The following is a 24,436-nucleotide window of genomic DNA, read 5'->3' on the forward strand; positions in this document are numbered from 1 at the left end:
ATGGTCTCAATCTCCTGACCTCGTGATCCCCCCGCCTCGGCCTTCCAAAGTGCTGGGATTACAGGCGTGAACCACCGCGCCTGGCCGCATTTGTTTCTTAAACTTTTTTTACTTTGCAGTGACACCAGTATAGTTTAAAATACAATATTTAAAAAATAAATTTATCTAATATACTTTAAAATTTCCTTTTGTACATTTTTGGTAGTCTGCTTTTGAATGAATAAAATAGGAGGCGTAGGGCTAGAACCTCATGTATTTTAATATAATAGAGACTGTTTGTGACGTTGGAAATACCTGAATGCATTTTAACCTAGCCGCATAGGTTCTTCACAAAACTGTTGTGTGGTGGGGAGTGATATTGGTGGTTACTCATGGCTGTGATACATTTGGGTAAGTATGCAACTGCCATTACCTATTTAATAATCCATTTAACCATAGACTATAAATTAAAAGTGACTGTCAGTGATAAAGGAAGATTTAATGGAAGTAAATTTACTATTTAGGACCTTGGTTTTAACCGTTTTTAGATCTTGGAAGTCTTTTGAAAATCTGATGAAGGCAACTGGACTTTTCCCAAATTGGACTAATATACAAACTGTTGCAGATAAATCAGGGGATTTAGAGACACTCCTCCCCTCTTCCTCCCCCGCACCCCAATGGAAGCCCGTCCATGGATGACCTGATTTTAAATTTATGATTTTGGAGCTCAACTGTACAGTTAAACTGGTTCATTCATGTAATTCTTAAATCATTCATTCATGAGCCAAGCTCTCTGGTATTGTGGGAGGCTGTGATATATATATATATATTTTTTCTGATAAACCTTTGGCACTCCTGGAGGCTGTGGTTCTTAACTCTCGCTTGGCAGCAGTAGTCTTATATAAACAAGTTCAAGACCCATTTTCATCTTGGAGTGGAAGGTGTAACTCACGTAGTGTATGTCTTTAACGTATGCTTTTTCTAGATTTAGGACTGTGTTTATCATCCATAGTCCTCTTGCTTTAATATAGCTTTTAATTTCCATTTATAGTTAACCATTTCCATTCTTATCCTTATAGTCACACAATTTTCAATTGCCTTTCCATATAAATCTTTATTTATAAACTTTTTTTTGGTACTCCCATAGAGCCATCATCTTTAATGCTGCACAGTATTCCACTGAGTTGATAAACCTCTCTGATGCTGGACATAAAGGTTATTTTCAGTTTTACATTTTTTGGAGAATGTTGCAAGTGACAGCTTTAAGTAGCTTTTTCACTCTTGTCTTGGATTAGTTTCTCAGGGCAAATTCTCAAGGATGGGAGTAATGGCTCATTTATAACATTTTTATTAAGTACCTAGTATATTCCAGGCTGGGTCAAAGGTTTGGCCATTTCCATGACACTTGATATGCTTTGCCATTCTTTCCCATTGTGGTAAAGAACTACTTAACCAATCCAGTCAACTCTGAATTGTCCAACCCAGCAGACATGTGCTTCCTCATTCGTCATCTGGTGAATGTTTAGAAGTAAACTAACTAAAGCATGACAGGAAGATAAATCTGAAGAAATGACAGTGTGTAGCTAAATGAGATGTATATACTTCTAGAACTACCTGCCTTTTGGATTATTTACCCAACGTGGCCTTCTTTTGCTGTGTTAACTGAGAGAGGAAGTTTTGACCAAGTCAGAAGATGAGAACACAATACAGGGATGAACATCCTTAGAAATAACTTGGATTTATTCCAGTTACCTAGACAATTTTGAAATTTGTTTAAAGCAAAACCACAATACACAGCTTTATTAATATATCCAAACTTTTACTTTGTGAATATTTATTAAATGCTGAGTATATGGTGGGAAGACAAATGTATTGTATATTCCTGATTAGTTATTAGTAAGGAGAGACAAATAACCAAACAGATAGTTGCTGCAGCGTGTGGTGGGCACTGTAAGAGAGTTTATATGCCCAGGAGTACAAAGGAAGAGAAGTTTCTGTTTCTTTACCCAGATTTTTTACTATAGAGAAGCCCCTTTTTTCCCCCTCTCATGGTTTACTTTCATGTCTTAGGAGAGGAAAAACACTTGTTAAAGAGTGCAGTACATAATAAATGACTTAGTTGGGATGAAGACTCAGTTTTTGAAATACATGTGTAGTTTAATGAAGATTCAAAGTTGAGTAATTAAAGAACCTTTGCCCTGTCAATTACATTATAGCTGACTGGTTGAAGGGAAGTCATTACCTGAAAAGTCACTTATTTCTTCATAAAAATAATTTCTAGTAATCACTGGAAGGGACAAAAATAAAATAATAGAACTGTGTTTGCTGTCATTAGCCACAGCAAAAGCATATTCTCATATGATCATTTTTTTCTGTCCTCTAAGCTAACGAATAAGAAAGTTGGTCTACCTTTTCTTCTAGAAAGAACACTGGGGATCCTGACAGTCTGGGTCCAGTTATAACTCTCCTGGTTACTAATTGTAACCTTAGAGCTTAACAACATCCATGCTTCTATTTCCTCAGTGGTAAATTAGGGATCATAATAGTGTACACTTCATAGGACCGCCAAGTCCAATAGATACTGCTCTGTGCTCTTCTTAGTCAACCTCTGAACAGCATTTGCTGCTCTTGACCTCTTCCTTAAAACGCTATTCTCTCTTAGCTTCTGAGACCCCAAACTCTAGTTCTTTTCTATTATCACCTGCTTCTTTTCATTTGCTCTCCTTGGCTCTTCTTCTTCTACCTAATTTCTAAATATTGGGTGCCCAAGGACCCTTTCTCTCTCTCTCTCTCTCTCTCTCTCTCTTTTTTTTTTTTTTTTGAGATGGAGCCTTGTTCTGTCGCCCAGGATGGAGTGCAGTGGCCCAATCTTGGCTCACTGCAAGCTCCGCCTCCTGAGTTCACGCCATTCTCCTGCCTCAGCCTCCCTAGTAGCTGGGACTACAGGCGCCTGCCACCACACCTGGCTCCTGCCTCAGCCTCCCAAGTAGCTGGGACTACAGGCGCCTGCCACCACACCTGGCTAATTTTTTTAATTTTTAGTAGAGACGGGATTTCACCGTGTTAGCCAGGATGGTCTTGAGCTCCTAACCTTGTGATCTGCCCGCCTTGGCCTCTCAAAGTGCTGGGATTACAGGCGTGAGCCACTGCTCCCAGCTGACCATTTCTCTTCTTTTTGTTTACTTCTTTCCAAGGTGATCCCATTGGTCCCATGGCTTTAAGTATTATCTATATGCTGCTGAGTCTTATATGTCTCTGGTTCTGACCTGTCCAGCTCAGAGGTCCAACTTCATATTTCTAATTGCCTCCTAGATACTGCTCCTTTAATACGTCTCTAACTAGATCCCTAGATCTCTCCGCTAAAACAAGCCAGCAAAGAAATAAACTTTTCTCTTTTCCAGTAATCTCTGTCTTCAGTTTATGGCCTCAGATCTATGTCTTGTCCTTAATTCTTTCTTTCACATCATATATCCAAGCCAGCAGCAAAGCACTACCTTTTTGAATCAATCTATTTCTGTCTGTCTTCCCTACCATCCTTGCCAAGCCAGCGTCATCCCTTGTCACATTCACAGCCTAACTTGTCCTCTTCCTGCCTATTCTATACATAGCTGTTGGAGTGATTTTTTTTTTTTAGGCAGAAATCAGATCATGCCACTTCTCTGTTTTAAGATCCACTAATGGCCTCCCATTGCACTAAAATAAAATTGGATCTCCTTCCCGTAGCTTATACATCTGAGCTCAGTTTCCATAACTAGGAAATGGGGATAATTGTGGCTTTAACTAGAATACAATAAGTTCCATGATGGCATGGATTTTTATCTGCTTTGTTCACTACTGTTTTCCTAGTGCCTAGAACAGTGTGTACACATAACAGGCATTTAATAAGTATGAAATAAATAATAAATGAAAAATATATTTATGAAATAAATACTTATTAAATGCCTGTTATGTGTACACACTGTTCTAGGCACTAGGAATGTACACATTCAGATTATATGGGTACCCCAAAGCCTTTCTTCATTCCTCTTTCAGAGCAGCGTATTAGATAGCTCAGTATTTTCTGCATTACATAGGAAGGCCAGCAAAGGCTTCTGATGCAATATCTGCTTTCTTTTTCCCTTCTCACTTTTTACACATGTTCTCCTGTCCCTCCCCGTCTTATTCTTCAGATCTAAGGATATGTTCGGGTCATTAGGAGAAAGATGAGTGGGTGAGTGGGGCAAGAAACAGAAACTGGAAAGGAATCCTGAGACTAGTAGCAACAACATTTAAAACATAAACATTTTACTATAGAAATCTTTTAATAGGCCAGGTGTGGTGACTCACACCTGTAATCCCAGCACTTTGGGACTGAAGTGGGTGGGTCACTTGAGGTCAGGAGTTCGAGACTAGCCTGACCAACATGGTGAAACCTTGTCTCTACTTAAAAATACAAAAATTAGCCGGGTGTGGTGGCATGCACCTGTAATCCCAGCTACTCGGGAGGCTGAGGCAGGAGAATCACTTGAACCTGGGAGGCAGGAGGTTGCAGTGAGCCAAGATTGCGTCACTGCCCTCCAGCGTGGGTGACAGAGCGAGACTCCATCTCAAAAAAAAAAAAGAGGAAGTGTTGTAATGTATATAGAAATAATAGATAGTATAATGAATCCTCATCTCTTTATCACCCAGTTTCAACAGTTACCAACTTATGGCCATGTTTTGAACAACCATTGTTTAATTTTGATCTTGCCTATGGTTAAGGAATACCTAAAAGTTTATAGAGGTTTATATCAAAGATACAGTTTTGCTCTGGGTATCGTTACTATTTTGTAAACCAACTCGTTGAGGACAGATAAGGAATATTTTTAAGGTTATTAGAAAAGCCTGAAATTTCACCATTATTTCAATCATAAGTTTGCAAATAGTGACTATGCCTGATAAGGGAAGCACATGAAGCCCATTAGCAGTTATTTATTTTTTAGTGTCAATTGGTTAATCAGAAACATGCTTGACTGGTAAGTAACCAAGAGCAGGCTTTGATGGGAGGTATAAAATCATGGCAACCTAGGGTGGAAAGGATTAAATAAGGACAATGAATAGTGTTCAAGAGAGTAGGATGGTGCTGTGTTGCTACTTCCCAGCTTGCCTGGAGGTGGTCCCCACCTCAGAGCCTGTAGAAAGAGGTCCTTATTCTAGTTTGGTGATGTTCCTTGTGCACTGTTATCTGGGTTCCCCTCAGCTTGGCTCCAAGGACCTTGTGTAAAACTGCGCAGAAGGTGCTTCCCGTTAACTCTGCTGCTTGTTTATTTTTAGGTATCTTGCAATATATTCAGAACTCTCCCTCCTAGTGACAGCAATGAATTTGATCCAGAAGAAGATGAACCTACCCTTGAGGCATCGTGGCCACACTTACAGGTACTTTGAAATACCATTCGTTCTAAAAGAAAACTCCATTAACTCATTAGCTGATTAGCGTGGGAATTCCTTGAAGGCCTTTATTCACCAAGAAATCAAATTAGAGTACATTAATGGAAAGTTAGAGAATGCTTTTTATGTTTCTTACTCTTGATAATTAGGATGCCAAAAGAATAAAATAGTGTCAGTGTGATGCTTTAGTGTCCCCCCATCCCATGTTGCAGGTACAGCCAGCAGTTCTTATTCGTCTGTTAGAGCTTCTTTATGATCCTGCCCTCTAGAGCCTCAAACAAAGCACAGAATTATTTTCACATTAGTTATTAGTTGGATGTGATTAGCTCACAGAATATATATCTCATTTTTAGCAGTATGTACCCTGGGAACTTTGTATGCCTGTCTTCACGTTAACTACAAATGTGTTTCTTTAGTTAGAAGGACAAAACCAAACTGTAATAGCTATTTCGTTCACAGTATTGTAAGGAAGAGTAACAGCTGAGAGAAAGCTTGGGTGAAGGCCAATTCTGTTCTCTTGCACTGAGAAGGCCATGTTTTCCAATCATACTCATGTGCCAGGATGGATCAGGGGCATCACTGCATCTCTGTTTCCAGCACTAGAGCCGTCTGTATTGTATTAACTTGTATAATACATACTGGTAATTTTCCAGCTCCTTCCTCCCTTTTACTGCCTTCTCTCAAGGCCAAACTTTCTCGAAAGAATAGAGCGAGGAAATTTGTACATGTTGAACCCCAAAGTCACCCTTCCATTGAGTCAGAATATCCTCAGGTTGCTTGACAAATAGCAAGGGGGAAGGGGTGGAAGAAAATGAATAATACCTTGTACACCTTCACCCCTAGGCAGAAGCTGCTGCATTTTCATAGAAATGTATTCATGGTTCAAGTTGACTTTTTGAAGAGCAAACAAACTGTGCAGCAGAGAGAGAAAGCCTAGAGATATTCTAAGAGTTTTTTCCCTCTACTTCAGAATTTCTGACGTAAATTTGCAAGTCTGTCTGTCCTGCTTTGACAACTCAAAGTTTCTGCAGGTACACACGTGTACTATTTCCCTTTGTTACGTGGAAAACTTTTGGGGGCTCTGTTTTCTCAGCTCTTACTCAGGCATGTTATGCATATGTATTCCTGCCTCCATTGCTAAGACTGGGTAAATTAGTTAAAACACTGTAGTTGATTTCCTATCTTAGATGTTTGATTTTTTTTAAGGTCCCAGACATACTATCTGCAATCTAAGAAACTTGTAAAACTATTTGTGCTTTTTGTAGGTATATCCCAGATTGTGACACAATCCAAAAAAGAATTAGTTTTTTGAATGGGTGAATTGTTATGTCTTATTCTTAATCTTTGGTGCCAGTTCATTGAATTACAGTTTAGTCTGGAAGAAACTTAACAACAACAAAAAGATGGTCTTCTCAGTTGTCTCACATCTTATGGCGGAAAAGACACAGAAAGAGATGTCTTTAAAGCCTCAGTGTGTTGTCTTCTCTGTATTCCAAAGAAGACCCTGTGGACCACTCTTGCCATTTGCAAGAGCTTTTTGACTATTCTAAATCATAGTAACCATAGACATAAATTTCCCCTAAAGTACAATAAAGTTTTACTCAATATTACAGTTAATCCTTCCCATACTTAATGACTCTATAAAATACAGGACCAAATCAATTTCTGAAACTCGTAAGTTCTACCACAAAAAACCACTCTAGCTTACACTGTGATTACTGCAGGAATATTAACCATTAGTTTATCTGAAACCCTAAAACCAAAGAAACAATGAAGAATGGTAATGAGACCGGTGCCCTTTTGGATATAAAGGCAGAAACGGTATTATAAATGGGCTGGTTTCATCTGTGTTGACATCCTGTTCAAGGTTATTATCCTTTGGTCCTTTCTTTAGCTCAAGGGGAAATATGACCCACTAATGCTGGATCAGGTGAAGGAAACTTTTAAAATTTGTAAATCAACCTTCATTCATAGTAAAGGTTAGGTAACTAGGCACATTGTTGCCTTCACCATCTGTTGCTTTTGGAACAAGGCTCCTGACTTGGTCTCAAGAGTCCTGCGTTTCCTTTGTATATTCCTATAGCACAAATTAGTCACCTTCCCATTTTCGGTTTTAGGTGGTTTTAGCACTAATGAGGGCACTCATTGAATGTATAAGAAATCTCTTTTTCTTTCCATGATAGGTCATTCATGTCATAGTCACCTATCATGAAGTTTAACATTTTACTTTTTAGTTGATCCAACTTATATTTCTGACCAAAACACAGCATAGTTTTAGACCTTTTCACTTTTTATTAACTTCATAATTAGCAGTACGCTTCCTTTTCTGGGACACATTTTGCAAGGAAAAAACTATAAATACCTGACAGGAGGTCAAAACAACAAAATGACATTGAGATGTGGTTGTTGAATGGTTGGCTGTGCTCATTGCCCAGCTAATTGACTGCTCCTGCATACCTTTTTGATTTAAATCTGTGGCCTATACAAATTACTGATTGGCCGGATGTAGTGGCCCGTGCCTGTAATCCTAACACTTTGGGAGGCCAAGGTGGGCAGATCACTTGAGGCCAGGAGTTTGAGAGCAGCCTGGCCAACATAGGAAACCTCGTCTGTACGAAAAATACAAAAATTAGACAGGCGTGGCAGCACACGCCTCTAATCCCAGCTACTTGGGAGGCTGAGGCACGAGAATTGCTTGAACCTGGGAGGCGGAGGCTGCAGCGAGCCAAGATTGCACCACTGTACTCCAGCCTGGGCGACAGAGCGAGACCATGTCACCCAAAAAAAAAAAAAAAAAAAGTAAAAAAATTACTGATTATAACAAATTGTGGATCTTTTGGGATCTTTAAAAATAGACAAAAGAATAATTTTTAGTTCAAATGTGTCAAAGGGGTCTACTCTGTGTATGTTATTCAACCTTTCGATTATCTGAATTAGTATCTTGTTTATGTATTTTCTGAAATTAGGTGTGTCTTCAGTAGAATACAATTTTATAGGAGTTTCATTTACAATTAAGGGTTTGTTTTTAATGTTTTCCACTTGAGACTGACAAACAGGAATGCTAGCCTTTTTACTAAAGTTCCTTGGAGAATTCACTTACATAACCTTGAAAAGTAATTTGTCCTCCCCAGGGCCCAGTCTTTCTCTTTAGAAACTTAAGGGAGATTTTTGATTTTGACGTAAAATCTTTCTTTTAAGTGCAGAGAACACTTATGCTTATTAATAAATATGTCTGAAGTGTTTCCACCAAACCATTTTAGACCATAACTGCTTTCAAGGGAACAGAGATGAGAGAGCACTTTGCCAGACCTGCTGGAAAGCCTTGCCAGTCCACAGGTCAGCTTAGAAGATGAGAGTCTCCCCTTCGTGACAACCAAAAGAGGGCTAAAACCCACTTGATGGGGTCATTTGAATAAGGCTGACATTCTATTTGTAAAACTGAGAGCTGACAGATGAGCGTATTAGAAAAGGAACAATTCTCTGAGGTCTTAGGACTTGGGCATTATTTTGACTAGCAAAATAACGTGTGAAACTTGGCAACGTCCGGATCATTAGGAAAGAAATTTTTCTGAATTCAGAGAGTTCCAAGGAGAAAAACAGTTTTATAAGGAAGTAAAATGCTAATGTGAATCCCTTATTTAAGTCTTAAGTTAGAGTCTGACGTGACAAGAAACGTTTAAATCAGTGGTGTCTGGACCTTTAGAGTGGCTCTGAGACCTGATTTTCAGTGTCCCGCAAGGTCAAAACTACCTTTATAACAGTGCTGTATATATGATTTGTCCTTTCACTGTGTTGACGTTTGTACTATTCATTGCAAAAGTGGTGGTGGTTAAAATTGCTGCCACCTTAACGAGAATCAAGGTTACTTGTGTCAAACTGGTCGAGTATTCTTCACTACCATGTACTTGTAATTAAAAGTGTAAAAAAGCCGATTTCACTTGAGAACATCTTTGAAGAAACAGCAAAAATAATTTTATTAAATTTTGACGCTCAAGCACACATTTAAAAATATTCTACATGACACAATGGGAAGTATGCATAGTAACATCCACTGCATATTGAAATATAATGGTTATCTTATGGAAAAGCATTTGTGTAATCGTTTTTGAGCTGTAACCTAAACTAGCCTTTTTTTCTTTTCTCCTCATGAAACATCATTTTTACTTGAAGGAATGACTAACAGACTATGATTATTCAGACTTGGGTATCTGACAGATATTTCTCTGAAACAAACAAGGAAACCATTTGACAATATTTGTTACCACTGACAAAATTAGAGTATTAATGCAGAATTTAGAATTAGAATTTTAGAAAACTTATATCTGTCTTGCATCTGTCACCTTGAGCTTGCAGCTTCCAAAAGCTTACAGACTTTTTTAAAATAAAATTGAGATAATAAAGAATGTGATATTTTTAGATACTGTATAATAAAATGTGTCAACATTTGAAAGAGCTGCATAACTCAGTGAACCAATATTTTCCAATTGGCAAATGATGTTAGGAATCCATGCATGGATAAAGATCCATTCAAAGTGCAAGACAGATGATTGGGTTTTAGTGTAACAAAGTATGAAAAGTTCATTGATATCATTTCAGATTGTATGTTGCAACTAATCTTTAAGAAATGACAATTTGTTGAATTTAGTGTAGCATCAAAGAAGAATATCCACAATTATGTGGGAGAAAAAGAAACTAGTAAAATATGCTCCCTTTTTTTAACTACTGGATCTCCATCAGGCTAGATTTTCTTTATATGCTTAAACCAAAATGACATATCACAACAGATTGGAATAGAAGCAGATGAAAATCTGTCTTACATTAAGCCACATATTAAAGAGATTTATAAAAATATAAAACAATGACTTTCTTCTCAATTCTTTTGGAAAGTAAAGGTTTTTTTTTTCTTTTTTTTCAGGAACATAATTATGTTAACATATAATGCACCTTGTTTTTAAGTGAAACAGTAACATTTAAAAGCTTTTTTCACTTTTTATTTCTAATTTGATATATATATATCATATATATGATATATATCTCATATAAACAAAAGCTTTGGGATCCTCGTTAATTTTTAAGTGTAAAGGAGTGAGACCAAAAAGTTAGCAAATGTTATTTTAGGAATAGTGATGATGATACATGTTAGTCATTGTGCAGAGGGCTTTATGTGTGTATTATCACATTTAAACTTAGAGACTATCCATCTCCATTATAACATTTAAGAGACAAAGTTTCAGAGAAATTAACTTGCTTAGGGCTACACAGTTAGTAAGGGAAAGAGTTAGATGTTCAGGAATATATATATATTATATATATATATTTTATATATATATTTTAAAAAGTTCTTAAAAAGTTCTAGATTATATACATATATATTTTAAAGAAACAGAGTATTGTTCTCTTGCCCAGGCTTGACTCAAACTCCTGGGCTGAAGCAGTCCTCCCTCCTTAGCCTTGTGAGTAGCAGAGACTACAGGCGCAGGCAGTTGCACCAGTTAAAGGTTCTGGTTTTGATATACTGTTGCATACCTCATCAGGATCTAATGTAGCCTTTAACATAGACTTATTATGCAAAGAGAATAGGCAGTAATTCCCCACTGTTTATCAATTATTTGAGGCTAACTTTTTGCAGATGGGTATATTGTGCCACACCATCTTATGGGATGAGTAGAAATTGCCATAAACTTTCTGAAAAGAAATTTGTCAGTGAGTATCAAAATTCTGAATGTTTGGATATCTTTTGATCTAGCAATTCCATGTTTAGAAACATTTCCTCATGACATAATTGAACAAGTACACGCTGACGTATGTTATGTGATGCACGTTGACGCAGAATGATGGAGAAATAATTCAGAAACTACTTAAATGTCTAAGCCTGGGAGATTGGTTAAGTTAATTATGAATAATGGAATTATTCATTATAAATTATAATGGACTACTTACAGCTACTAAGAATGATAGTTTAGGTATTATTGATGTAAATTGTTCATAATACATTGTTTAAATGGTAAAAGTAGTCTGTAAAACTGTAAAAGCATATTTATATGGTATGTTAAATGAAGCATATACATAATATATTGTATAAATGGTACAAGCAGTTTGCAAAACTGTAAGAATATGTTTATAGTACATTAGTATGTTGTAGAAGGAGATACATACATTGAAATGTTAACAGTGGTTGTCTCTGAATGGTATGATTATGGGAAATTTTTCTTTGGTTGTATTTTCTAATTTTAAGTTTTAAAAGTTGAAAGCATAACAGCAACTGTGAGCCACAAGACAGGCTGGCGTGGTTTGTTGATTGATTTTAAAATCAATTTTCTAAGCCCTGTCAGTTTTAGTGTTACAGGCTTTTGGTGGTTTGTAGTACTATTCCCAGTGAATCATAATTTGAAATTAACCATAATCTGTTTGTTGCAGCTTGTATATGAATTTTTCATACGATTTTTGGAAAGCCAAGAATTCCAACCCAGCATTGCCAAAAAATATATAGATCAGAAATTTGTATTACAGGTAAGCAAATTATTGTGGATGTGTGTATTTGTTTTCCAGTTAACACTTTATCTCATTTTCTAGTCATGTCTGTTAAAAAAATTTTGCAATGACAGTTATGTCAACCACAAAAATGTATATAAACAGAAGTTAATTTCCATTACTGCCTATTAAAAGTAATAGGTACATTTAAGTTTATTTGTGGTAGAAATCAATTACATTTCAAATAGACAGGAATGCTAATGCCTAAATCCCTATAGTTTTCTCTTAAAATTTAATTATAAAGGAATTTCATTTATATAACCTTGGTTTGTGTGAATCTTTATATAGCTTAAAATTTTATATTTGCATAAGGATTCTTAAAGAACTGTGGTGTAGACCTGTTAAAACTGAGTAGGCAAGCTCAGACTTCAAAGCATGAGTAACCTGTAATAAATAATCGAAGTCAGGGTACTGATGAGATTTCATTGCTAGAAAATAGCACAGCTTAACATTCTAAAATTTCCCTAAAGGGATTAACTCTCATTCCTCCATTGGGAACATCTCCGGGAACACTTTTTTTCCTGACTCCTCATTGTACATGTTATAACCGTGGATTTTCCTTTTTACCTGGGACTTGGGTGCTTTCATGGCACTGAAGTTTTAGATAACACTTCCTTGCTCCTATTGTTGATATATTCATCTCTAAAAATGGATGCTTGAGCCAAACTGGTGTAGCTCTTTTCTGAGTGGCATATGGGGCATCTAATGTAGGAAAGAATAAATGTTTATCTCCTAGTAAGCCAGTAAGAAGAATTTCAAATTTAAAACATTAATTTGATCTAGCCTGGGCAACAGAGCAAGACCCTGTCTCTAAAAATAAAAAATAAAACATTAATTTGGCAGGAAATTGATCTCCTGTGCCTTACTGGGAGGGGGCTGATAACCTTTGTGATCTCATTTCCCTCCTTAATTAAATTAATACATTTGGAATTTAGGATATGTAGGTTGAACCATACCCAATTTTTTGACTGTTTTTAACACTCAACACAGCAGTTTCATAGGGTTCAATCCAACAGGGGCAGGCAAACTTCCAGAGAGCTGAGGGGCGTGGAGGCCTCTCCACATCCTAAGTAAGGCTGAGTGGAATGAAACTCAAAGTTCAGGTGTCAGCTCAGAGCTGAAAGGCGCTTTGGTGCCTTGCCTATGGGGCTCATTAGTACCTGTACACCCTATTCCCCTAGGTACATGGGACTGATCCTTGATCTTTACTTCACAGTTAGAGTACTTTGGTACCACACTGTTGAATCCTGGCTCACACTTTAACATGAGAGGGTTTGGAAAAGTGAAGTCTGAAATAGAAATGGAGAGGTAGATAAATAGGTGGATATGTGGATCATGGGGTAAATAGGGAAATTGGTATGGATTGCTATGCCAGGGAAGCATAATTTATTTCAAAAAAATGTAAGTAATACATAGTAGATCTACATTTTGTATTGGAAAGCCTTGCATGTATATAGTGCTGTCTAATTGTCAGAACACCTTTGCCTGCATTATTTGATTTGTACAACAATCTTGTAAAGTAGACATGGCTAAATTTTTATGCCCTCCCTTCCCCCCTGCCCCATTTTATGGATGCATAAACTGAGGTCTAGAAAGAGTGTCAAGTTTGCTCAAGCACATTTCGTATTCTGGTTTTCTGTCCATCGTGCCATGATGCCTCCTTGTGATTCCCTCACTGTAACTTGGAGTGACTTCGAGGGAGAAGTAGCCCTCACATCTGAACACTAATGAAATAATAGGGTTCTCCTATTTTTTGTGAATTAATGTGCCTGAGAAGATCAGATAGTAATTCTGTATTAGAGCCTGTATTTAGTTGACATGGAATCAGTAAATCCTATGGTCGTACTATGAAGCCAGTGCTTTTCTCACACAAAAAACATTCAGGGCTCAGCCCAGTGTGCTGTCCATGGTAGACGGTACTGAAGATAATGAAACTTGTAATACGAAAACATCAGAGAAACCCAGATTTGGAAAGGACGTTTTTTGGGTTATGTATTCTAGTTCTTTAGCGAATTAGTCTCCTTTGAGACCCTTTTTCAGTGAAGAAAAGCCATATACACAGGCAGCTTGTTCCATTTTTGTTAGAAAGTTCTTTTTTATGTTGAACCTGTCTATGCCTTGTACCCTTTGTCGTTATTCTCCTCAGAATAATATCTTAGTATATCTCTAGCCCAGACATAACCTTTCAGGTCTTAGAACACAGCTTTTGTGTTCACCCTTTGACTCTTTTTCTCTGCATCAGTGGTTGCAGTTGAAATGCTCATAGCCTCACTCATAGTAAGTCTGAAAGCTGGGGGTCAGACAATAGGATGTAGACTGGTTCCTATTAAATGGGGCTTTGGCTACCCCTCTTCATTCAGTTATCCCCAGATTTTTCTCCTTGCCAAACCCCAAGATAAATAGAAATCCAGATTCTTCTGTTAAGTTTTCTGGTATTACTAAAATCCTGTGCAGAATGAACTAGCCCATTTGCCTTCTGGATCTAGCCTACCAGCTGTCAGTATGCATTTTCTCCTCCAGACCGAGTTCTTGGGTCTCATTGGTTAGTTTTGAAGTATCCTGGATGTGTCCATTTGTCCCCTAATATGACATCTATATCCCAACAGAATGCCCTGAGCCTGGTCAGCCCAGTGTGGCTTCAAGTTGGCCTTTTCATTCCCTTGTCATGACTCTAGGTTTCTTAAAGGAAAAGTCTCATGAGCATTTCTTGCTGTAGCATGACGTTGCCAACTTATGTTAAGCTTCTGGCTATAGCTGGCTTCTAGTTGAGCTTTCTGCATATTGCTGCATGTTTCTCTTCTTTTCTCGTTTTTAAACAAACAGGGTCTTGCTCTGTAGCCTAGGTTGGGCTCAAGTGATCCACCTCAGTCTTCCAAGTAGCTGAAACTACAGGTGTGCACTACCATGCCTGGCTTACTTATTGTTGGTTGTTACACAGTTTGCTTTTTTATCTAAGTGTAGTACTTGGCATATGTTCCTGTGGAATCATTTATCCCTTATTCATGTCTACCTTATTTACTGTGTCTTCCATCTTTATGACATCTGTGATCTAGATATGCTATTGGCCTCATCTAAGTCATTGATTAAAGTTGTTTAACTAGGATAAAACACTACCTATTGGGTACAGTGTACACTATTGCGTATGGGTACACTAAAAGCCCGGACTTCACTGGCATGCATCTATTAGTCCATTTTGTGTTGCTGTAAAGAAATTCTTGTGGCTGGGTAATTTATGATGAAAAGAGGTTTATTTGGTTCATGGTTCTGCAGACTGTACAAGAAGCATGGCAGTAGCATCTGCTTCTGGCGAGAGCCTCAGGAAGCTTATAATCATGGTGGAAGGCAAAGGGGGAGCATGTGTGTCATGTGTTGAGAGAGAAGCAAGACAGAGGGGGCGGAGGTGCCAGGCTTTTTTTTTTTTTCTTTCTTTTTTTTTTTTTTTTAACAACTAGATCTCACAGTAACTAATAAAGTGAGAACTCACTCATTACTTCAAGGACAGCACCAAGCCATTCATGAAGGACCCACCTCCATGATCCAGATACCTCTCACTAGGCCCCGCCTCCAACATTGGGGATCACATTTCAACACGAGATTTGGAGGGAACAAAACTCAAACTAGTATCAATGCAATATATCCATGTAACACAACTACACTTGTCCTCCCAAAACTATAAAAATAAAAATAATTAAAAAAAAGAAAAAGTTGTTAAACTAGCCAGGGCTGAGATAGGAGCCTTTAGAAATTCCCTATATTATTTTAGAAATTCCCTATATTACACAACTTCATAATCAGTAATCTTTGAGTTTTATCCTTGATCCAGAAAGTTACTAGTACATTATCCTTCCTGCATTTCTTAATTTTGATTGTAAGGAGAACATAGAGACTATTAGATGCTGTGGTAAAAGCCAGGACTCTGTGTTTACAGCATTACTCTCATCTATGGGCCTTGTAACTTTATCATAAAAAGGAATGCCATTCATCTGCCATGTGGTATTAGTGAACGTCTAGAGCTAGTGCTGTTTACTGATGATCCTGCCCTAAGTGCTTGCAAACCATGGGTTTGTTCATCTGTCCTAAAATTTTGCCAGAGACAGGAAATAAGTGTCAGTAGTGAAGTTCATTTATATACTTTACATTTTCAGCCCCTTCCTCATTTCTCCAGTTGTTGCCTTCTTTACTTTCCATCTGCTGGATCTGTTATAAATTTGACCTTCACGCCAGGGCTCACCCCAGTTCCTGAATGAATCGTGAAAGTGGCAAGCAGGGGTTTTGGCAGAATCAGCACCACCACCGAGAGCTTGATTGAAATCATCTGACTAATCAGTGCATTAACTTCCATGTTGGGAATAAGCCCTGGGTGCCTGTTAGCTCCCATTTTCCAGAATACTCTGCTCATTCATGTTGGTAACCTGTAAGTTGGCCTCCTGTCCTTTTCCTGACCCTTTAGTCTGCTGATGACTTACCTTTGTTCCCAGTGCCTTGTAAGAGGGGGCCTTAATTTCTTAACTGGTTCTCCTGAGATCCCTTCCTGGCCGGTTTGGTTCTGCTGGGGAGTGGGTGGGATCTTTGGGGCTTGAGGGATTGATGCTGATATTTTACCCCATTATCCCCCATCTCACTCACTCCTCCTTCTCTTTCCTACCATGACTTAACTGTCCTTGAATTGATAGGTCCTGCCAACCTCTGCACTCTGTAGTCGGGTCTTGTTCACACCCCTGCTTGTCCTTGCATTTTTCTGAACTCCACAGTCTCCCATGGTGCCACCTGGTCCTAGGGTGTTTCTCTTGGAAACCTACATCCTTTTCCTTTTGACAAATCAGGATAACGTTTACTCTGTTTCTTTTCTTTGGGCAGATTTCTATTTCCTGTGGGTTTTCAATGATCTCAAAAAAGATTCTTGGTAATCTCAGCTTAAAATTTCTTTCTTCAGTTAGACAGAATGTATTGTATCCATGAGATTTCAACTTATTTTCTGTAGCAGCTGAATATGTTCTTTGCAGTCAGTCTTCCGACTCATTCCTCTGTCAGTGAATACAAAAGCAAAATAGGAATTGAGCTGTTTTGCTATGACGTAGTGGAAAGTTAGGAAGCTTTGGACTTGAATATTGACTTCCCTATGTATTGTAAGTATATTTTAGGAGCTGAGAATGTGAGCTATGGGGTCAGAAGAAACTGCATACAAACTCTGGCTTCTCTGCCTACTTGCAGTACGACTTTCAGCAAGTTTGTATACCCATTGTGTAAGCCTGAGTTTCCTCATTCATGACATGGGATAACAGGATAAATAAGATACTGTTAAGTAAAATAGGAGACACCTCAAAATCGACAGTTGTCAAATCTGCTTAGTTCACTTGGCAGCGTGGATACAAAGACAGGATCTCTGCCTTTAGTCTTAAACAGGTGACTGAAAACTTTGGGCACTTGATCCTTAGTGTCTTTTTCTATAAAATTACATTAAGAGTCACCTGTCACAACAAGTCACAGCAAGTGGGCTTGTTAAGAGATAAAATGAGATGACTTGTAAAAATGTCTACTGTTATCACCTATGGAGTATAGTAGTTGCTCATTAAATATTTATTCATCTTTTCACACCCCCCTCATATATTATCTGCCCACATTGATAGAATGTATTATTTTTCTTGATTCCAATAATTTTATTTTTTTTAATTTATTTTTTTGAGACAGAGTCTTGCTCTGTTGCCCAGGCTAGAGTGCAGAGGTGCGATTTCAGCTCACTTCAACCTCCACCTCCCAAGTTCAAGCAATTCTTGTGCCTCAGCCACCTGAGTAGTTGGGATTATAGACGTGCACCACCATACCCAGTTAATTTTTGTTTGTTTGTTTGATTGTTTTTTTGAGACACAGTCTTGCTCTGTCACCCAGGCTGGAGTGCAGTGATGCAGTCTCAGCTCACTGCAACCTCCTCCTCCCGGGTTCAAGCAATTCTGCCGCCTCAGCCTCCCGAGTAGCTGGGATTACAGGCACTCACCACCACGACTGGCTAATTTTTTGTGTTTTTAGTAGAGATGGGGTTTCACTATGTTGGCCAGGCTGTTCTCAAACTCCTGACCTCATGATCCTCCCGTCTCAGCCTCCCAAAGTGCTGGGATTACAGACATGAGCCACCATGCCCAGCCCTAATTTTTGTATTTTTGGTAGAGACATGGTTTTACCATGTTGGCCAGGATGGTCTTGAACTCCTGTACTCAAGTGATCTGCCCACCTTGGCCTCCCAAAGTGCTGGCAATATAGGCATGAGTCACTGTGCCTGGCTTCCAATATTAATTTTAAAATCTTCATTTTTTGAAATAGAATTTTAAAAATGTATATGAAACTTAAAGAAGGCTTGAGTAAATGCAGAAATGTGGCATATTCCTAGATGGGAAGACTATCAGAAAGATGTTCATATAATCTCCAAATTATTTCTACATTAGTACAGTTCTAATTAAAATTACAATTTTTTAAAAACTTCAAACGTTTAGAGTTCATGAAATAAATTTTTGAAAAAGATGACTAATGATACTTATTAAATAATATACTACAAAGGAAAAGGTAAATTAATTAAAATGGTATGGCGTCGGAACAGGAGAATGGAACGTAATAGCACCTTAGGTGGAGATGATCCTGCTGAGTGTGCCATAAAACTCATAAGAAGTTGTACCAGATAAATGAATGAATGAATAGACATATGAATAGATGGCTATATACACACATACATTAAATTGGCATAATTGTCCTGAAGAGGAAACCGATAGTATTCTATCAGCTTAAATTTAGACCCAGTAAGTCCACGAGAAATGATCAGATATGTACAAAAGATGTATATACAAAGGTATTGAATGCACCATTGTTAATAATTATTAGAAAATTAGAAAATAACTTTGAAGTTCCTTAGTAGGAGGTAATTGAACTGTGGACATTCATATAGTGAAATATTCATCAGTTTGTAAAAAGAATGTGATAGACCTACTCATGATCTATTTTTAAGTGAAACATGCATTGTTATAGAACAGCATAATGTTTGAGCCTGTATCTGTTATTTTAGGGAAAAATAATGTTAGTATTTTTGTTTTAGTTCTTTTGTGCTGTTTTAACAAAATGCCTCAGACTGGGTAATTTATAAAGAACAGAAGTTTATTTCTTACAGTTCTGGAGGCTGGGAAGTCCAAGATCAAGGTGCTGGCATCTAACGAGTGCCATCTTACTGTGTGTGCCCTCACGTGGTGGAAGGCAGAAGGGCGAGAGAGAGTGAACCCAGGTCCCAAATCCCCTTTTATAGTGGCATTAATTTATTTATGAGGGCAGAGCCCTTATGACCTTGACACCTACCAAAAGGCCTTACTTCCCAACACTGTTTCATTGGGGATTAAATTCCTATCACATGAATTTTAGGGGAAACATTCAGACTATAGCAATATGCATTAATGATTTTGAAAGGAGTTCTACCAAATTGTTGTTAATTGGCTGGAAGGGAGTGATTATGTGTGATGATCTTCGCTTCCTGTTTTTTAGATATCTCTGTTTTTTACATTTAAAAAATAATGAGCATATATGTTATAATCAATAAGAATAATAAAAAATTTCATCTGCAAATACATTCTCATTTTATTGCCTTGCAATTCTTCATAAACCTCAGCTGATTTTGTGCATTAGTCTTCCTAAGACTATTTTTGTAGGATAGCCCATTGTTTTATGCCCAGTATTCATTGCTTCCTTCCTTTCAGCATTTATATCTGCCCTTTTTAAAATCTGAAGCGCAAAGGAAAGCTTCCTGTGTTGCCTCAAGTGCCTTTTTCATTACCTTGAATTTTTCTTCCTCAGGGAACGGTATAGATTGGTGGTTAAGTGTACAGACTGATTTGAATTTGGGCTCTGCCATTTTTTTGGGTTTGACCTTGGACAAGTGACATAACTACTCTGTGCCTCAGTTTCCTCATCTAGAAAGTAGATGCAAAATATCCGTAATATAATCGCATTGTAAGGTTGTTGTGGAGATTTAACAACTAAATACCTATACAAGCTCTCAGAAGTATTCCCAACATGTGGTTCGTATTCAGTAAACGTTATGCTGGTGCTGTCACTAATATTTTTATTAGGATTTTTGTTTTGAGAACTTTCTTAAGCTGTGTTTTCTTTAATAGCTTCAGTCCATGAAATCATATAGTGTTAGCCTGCCATGTCTTACCTAGCACATTATGAATTATTTGAAATCCAACTCTTATTCTAAAGATCACTAATATCCATTGGACTCTACGTACATGGTTCTTCACAGGCTGTTGGGTTCTCTTAAGATGTTACATGGGTCTCCTGTGCCTCTGGATTCTCTTCAGTTCCACACTTTGCCAACTGATTTCCTCCAGTGTTGGACATAAGTGTTTATTAGTCCAGGAATGTATAATTTATAATGTGTGAAAACCAGGGATAGCTCATTTAAATCTTTACAGAGGACAGACAAATGGTACATAATGAAGTAGTGTAGGTGTGACCAAAGGAGTGATGGAAACTGTGGTGATTTAGAGAGCTTAGATCCTGTTGCCAATCCACTCCCAGAATGGTTGGTCTCTAGGTAAGTGAGCCAAGTATTGCTGGATCTTTTGGTTTTTCAAGAGAATCTGGAAAGCCGTATTTTGGTAGGGCCAGACAAAGTAGTCTGTTGTTTTTCTTTTCTTTTTTTTTTTTTTTTGAGATGAAGTCTAGCTCTGCCACCCAGGCTGGATTGCACTGGCTCGATCTCGGCTCACTGCAACCTCTACCTCCCGGATTGAAGTGATTCTTCCGTCTCAGTCGCCCGAGTAGCTGGGACTACAGGCGCGTGCCACCACGCCTGGCTAACTTTTTGTATTTTTAGTAGAGACAGGGTTTCACCATGTTGGGCAGACTGGTCTCGAACTCCTGACCTCGTGATCCGCCCCCCTCGGCCTCCCAAAGTGCTGGGATTACAGGCATGAGCCACCACACCCGGCCAACAGTCTGTGGTTTTTCATTCAAGGGTTTTGAATGTTTTTGTTTGAAGTCTTTTATTGTTTTTTTATCCTAGAATAGTATGACTGGCTCACTTGAATTTCATTGTGATTTTTATTAAATCTAGATTTACATAACCTGTAGCATTTTTTGTGTACTCACTTAAGTGTTTGCACAAGAAAGCTGTTAGAGATTTATCAAAGATAGTCAGTTCATTGCATAGTGCACTTTTGTCTGTGGTAATGTTGATTTTAGACTTAAGTAACTTGGTAAACTGTCTTCTAGAGCTATGAGTATGTAGACTTGCCTAGGCTTATGGAACAATTTTGTCTATTATCAATAAAGATAATTTTCATCTGTATTGGGATGATTGGGAAAATGGTTGCTTTATGATCCCCCAACCCCTTGTTTAGACCCAAATGAATTGCCAAACCTTGTATTATTTCACTGGGTGGATTATTGTGGCAAGAGTTTAGCAGCATATTTCTAAAGATTGCTTTCAACTACTCTGCAAATCTGAAACAGTCAGTGGTTGCTAAGAGACATACTATTCAAGTATCCCCGTAAACATATGTACTGCTGGAGATTGCTATTTAGTAATTTGTACTTCACATTTGCTGTTATATTTAGCTGAAAGGTGCTGTAATTATCATGTAAATTATGCAAATCATGCAAATCATTCAGCCTGTCCTTAAAAGTGACCTTTTGTTATTGTGTTTTTAAAAACTCAACACAAATTGGACATGAGATAAACCAACCTGTTAAAAAATTTTTAGTTCTAGACTGAAATAAATTCCACGAGGCCTTGAATCTCAGCTCCAATACAAATGAGTTTGTATTTTCCGACCGAGTTCCTTGAATATGTCAAAATGTTTACATTTCCCTCCTACAGCCTGTAGCAAATAAGAGTTTAGAGCATTTATTTCTACCTGGAATTTTATGAGATAGCCGTTACCAATTACCAGTTAACAGCAGATCACCTCATCCTGTCCTGTCCAGTGTGTAACTCAAAAATCTTGTAAAAAGGGCTTTATTGCTCTGACTCCTGCATTCAGAGCCAGCTTCCTGGTTGTGTAATTTGTGCAGTTACACTGGGCCCTGTGCTTAGAAGGGCCCTGTGCTTGGTTTAGTGCTCTGCTCTTGCTGTCTTGAAACTCCTAATACTTTTTGAGCAAGGACCACTGTATGTTCATTTTGCCCCACAAATTATGTAGCTAGTCCCTGCCTGCTTCCCACTAAGTGCATCATTATTTAGCACAATAGCTCTTTCTTGAATTGCTGACCAAACTGGTTGTCTTAAAAACTTAACTCATAAGGTTGTCTTGAAATAGATAGAATGCTCAAGGGGAAAAAAGTGAACTTCTTTGGTTTGTGGAAAGAATGCCTGAAATTAAATGGAGGAAAATAAAAGCGTGTGACTTGGTGGAGTTATTCATATTTGTACGCCTTATACTTTCGAAAGTTTTATATTGAATTTCCATAGGAGTCTTGGAGTCAGAATTGCTAGAAGCTGGTGATCGCAACCTTTTGATCCCTTGTCCCCATTGTCCTTTCTCAGTGGTTGCCCCATAGGGTGCTTCATTTCATACAGTGCATCCCTTGGGTCGATCTGATTCATTGGAGTCAGACTACCTTTGGCTCTGCCTTCTTTGTTCTGGGCTGTTTTCTCTGTATTTGGTCAAGGTGAAAGTATGAGGAAGGTAGTTTTCAGATAGTAGGAGAAAGTTGCAAACAAAGCCAGAAATGTGGACATCTGATTTGAGTGCTCTGTGGCACTTTGGATGAAAACATTTAGAATACCAATTTTATCGGTTATCTACTTGAAGATTTCTGATGTTCTCTAAAATCTTACTTTACATGGAGTAGGGCAGGGTAATTATTTATTGTAGCAGAGAGGATCTGGGTTTTTTTTGCTCGAAATCTTTTGCTCTTAATGACTTTTAAAAATAGTTTTGATAATGCCTACTTTTAAAATTCAAATATGTTTATATGGTTTTTAATGAAAAATGGCAAATCTCTTGCCTCATCTTTCTCCAAACTAGAGTCCTGTTTCCTGGAGGTAACCACATTTAAGTCTTCCAGTTGTTTCTATATATTTATTTCCATCTTTCTAAACAGCATGCTTATACTGCTATTTCTTAACTTGTCATTTTAGATTTTATTTATGTCTGTCGACTTCCTACTGTAAGCCATTATGTATCTCCCACTATAACTCCCTCTCTGCATCCAATGTTATATCACAAAATTTGAATGAATCAGATGATAGAATGAGTACTATTGTATACATGTTGTTCATTACAAGGCACATAATTACATTTCTTTTCTTGTAGAGCTTTTTTTTAAATTTTAGCCCTGGAAAATAGTTGCCTTATTTTTTACTTGCTTTCCTGTGTATTCATCACTAGTATTAAGGTATACTAGTGTATACCTTAATTCTCTGAGAGTACCATACAGCCCTTCTCAGTATGACCCACATATCAAGTAGTCTATCAGTTCCTTTTTTTTTTTTTTTTTCCCTTGGAGACCTTATTCCTGGAGCCCTGGTCATCCTGCTCTTATTGGCAGTGGTTGCTTGCTCTGGGCCACCCACACAGTCATCCCAGCACTTCCCTTTGCTGCCCTTCTACACTGTGTCCTTACTTGTTTAACTTCTTATTTGGTGGAACATACCTTCTAGATTCTTCCTAAAAAAGCATGAATGGGATGTAAATGTTCTGAGATCACTTGTCTGAAAATGTCTTTATTCTGCCTACTTTTTTTTTTTTTTTGGAGACAGACTCTTGCTTTGTTGCCCAGGCTGGAGTGTAGTGGCACGATCTTGGCTCACTGCAACTTCCAGCTGCTGGGATTACAGGCGCATGCCATCACGCCAGGCTAATTTTTGTATTTTTAGTAGAGATGGGGTTTCACCACGTTAGCCTAGGCTGATCTCAAATTTCTGACCTCAAGTGATCAGCCCGCCTTTGTCTTCCAAAGTGCTGGGATTATAGGTGTGAGCCACTGTGCCCAGCCTGCCTACCTACTTGATTGACGTTTTGGCTAGGTGTAAATTTGGAACTTTCCCAGATGTTTTAAGGAATTGATCCATTGTTTTCCAGCCTCTAGTGTTGGTATTAAAAAGCCCTGCACCAACTGAATGCCTTATCCTTTATAATGACGTGTCTTCTTTGTAACTTCTTTAAGATATTCTCTTTGTCCCCGTGTCCAGAAAGTGATGTGCTTTGGTGTGGGTCTTTGTTCATTTATTGTGCAGAACACTTAATGGGCCATATCTGTATTGACATTCATGACTTTTTTTTTTCCTGGAAATTGAATTGAATTATTCCTTAGATAATTTCCTTCTGTTCATTTTCTATTTTTCTGTCTCCATGTCTTTCTAGATTGCTATTATGTATTGGATCTCCTGGTTTTTAAAATCTTCTTCTATATATTATCTCTGTTTTTTGGTTGTATGTTCAGGGGTAGATTTGCTCATTTTAATGTTCTATTGCTTCTGCTAAAATTTTTGTTATATGTTGAACTTCTGAAAGCTTTTAAAAAATGTCCTGAATATTTA

At 37.8% G+C, this 24,436-nt stretch overlaps 1 protein-coding gene across 7 annotated transcripts in view; it reads left to right on the plus strand.

Annotated features, from left to right (window-relative positions):
* PPP2R5E (protein phosphatase 2 regulatory subunit B'epsilon) overlaps positions 1-24,436 on the plus strand; it is a 172,401-nt gene that overhangs the window by 115,966 nt on the left and 31,999 nt on the right. For all 7 annotated transcript variants that reach the window (XR_649809.3, XM_003901911.4, XM_009211701.3 and 4 more), the window contains 2 exons: positions 5,272-5,373; positions 11,803-11,895. Coding sequence is in view for 6 of the 7 variants with exons in the window: in XM_003901911.4 (XP_003901960.1) it covers positions 5,272-5,373; positions 11,803-11,895 (195 nt within the window). In the remaining variant the exon portion in view is untranslated. The remainder of the gene's footprint in view (positions 1-5,271; positions 5,374-11,802; positions 11,896-24,436) is intronic.

This window comes from Papio anubis, chromosome 7 (assembly GCF_008728515.1).
Source record: "Papio anubis isolate 15944 chromosome 7, Panubis1.0, whole genome shotgun sequence".
NCBI lineage: Eukaryota > Metazoa > Chordata > Mammalia > Primates > Cercopithecidae > Papio > Papio anubis.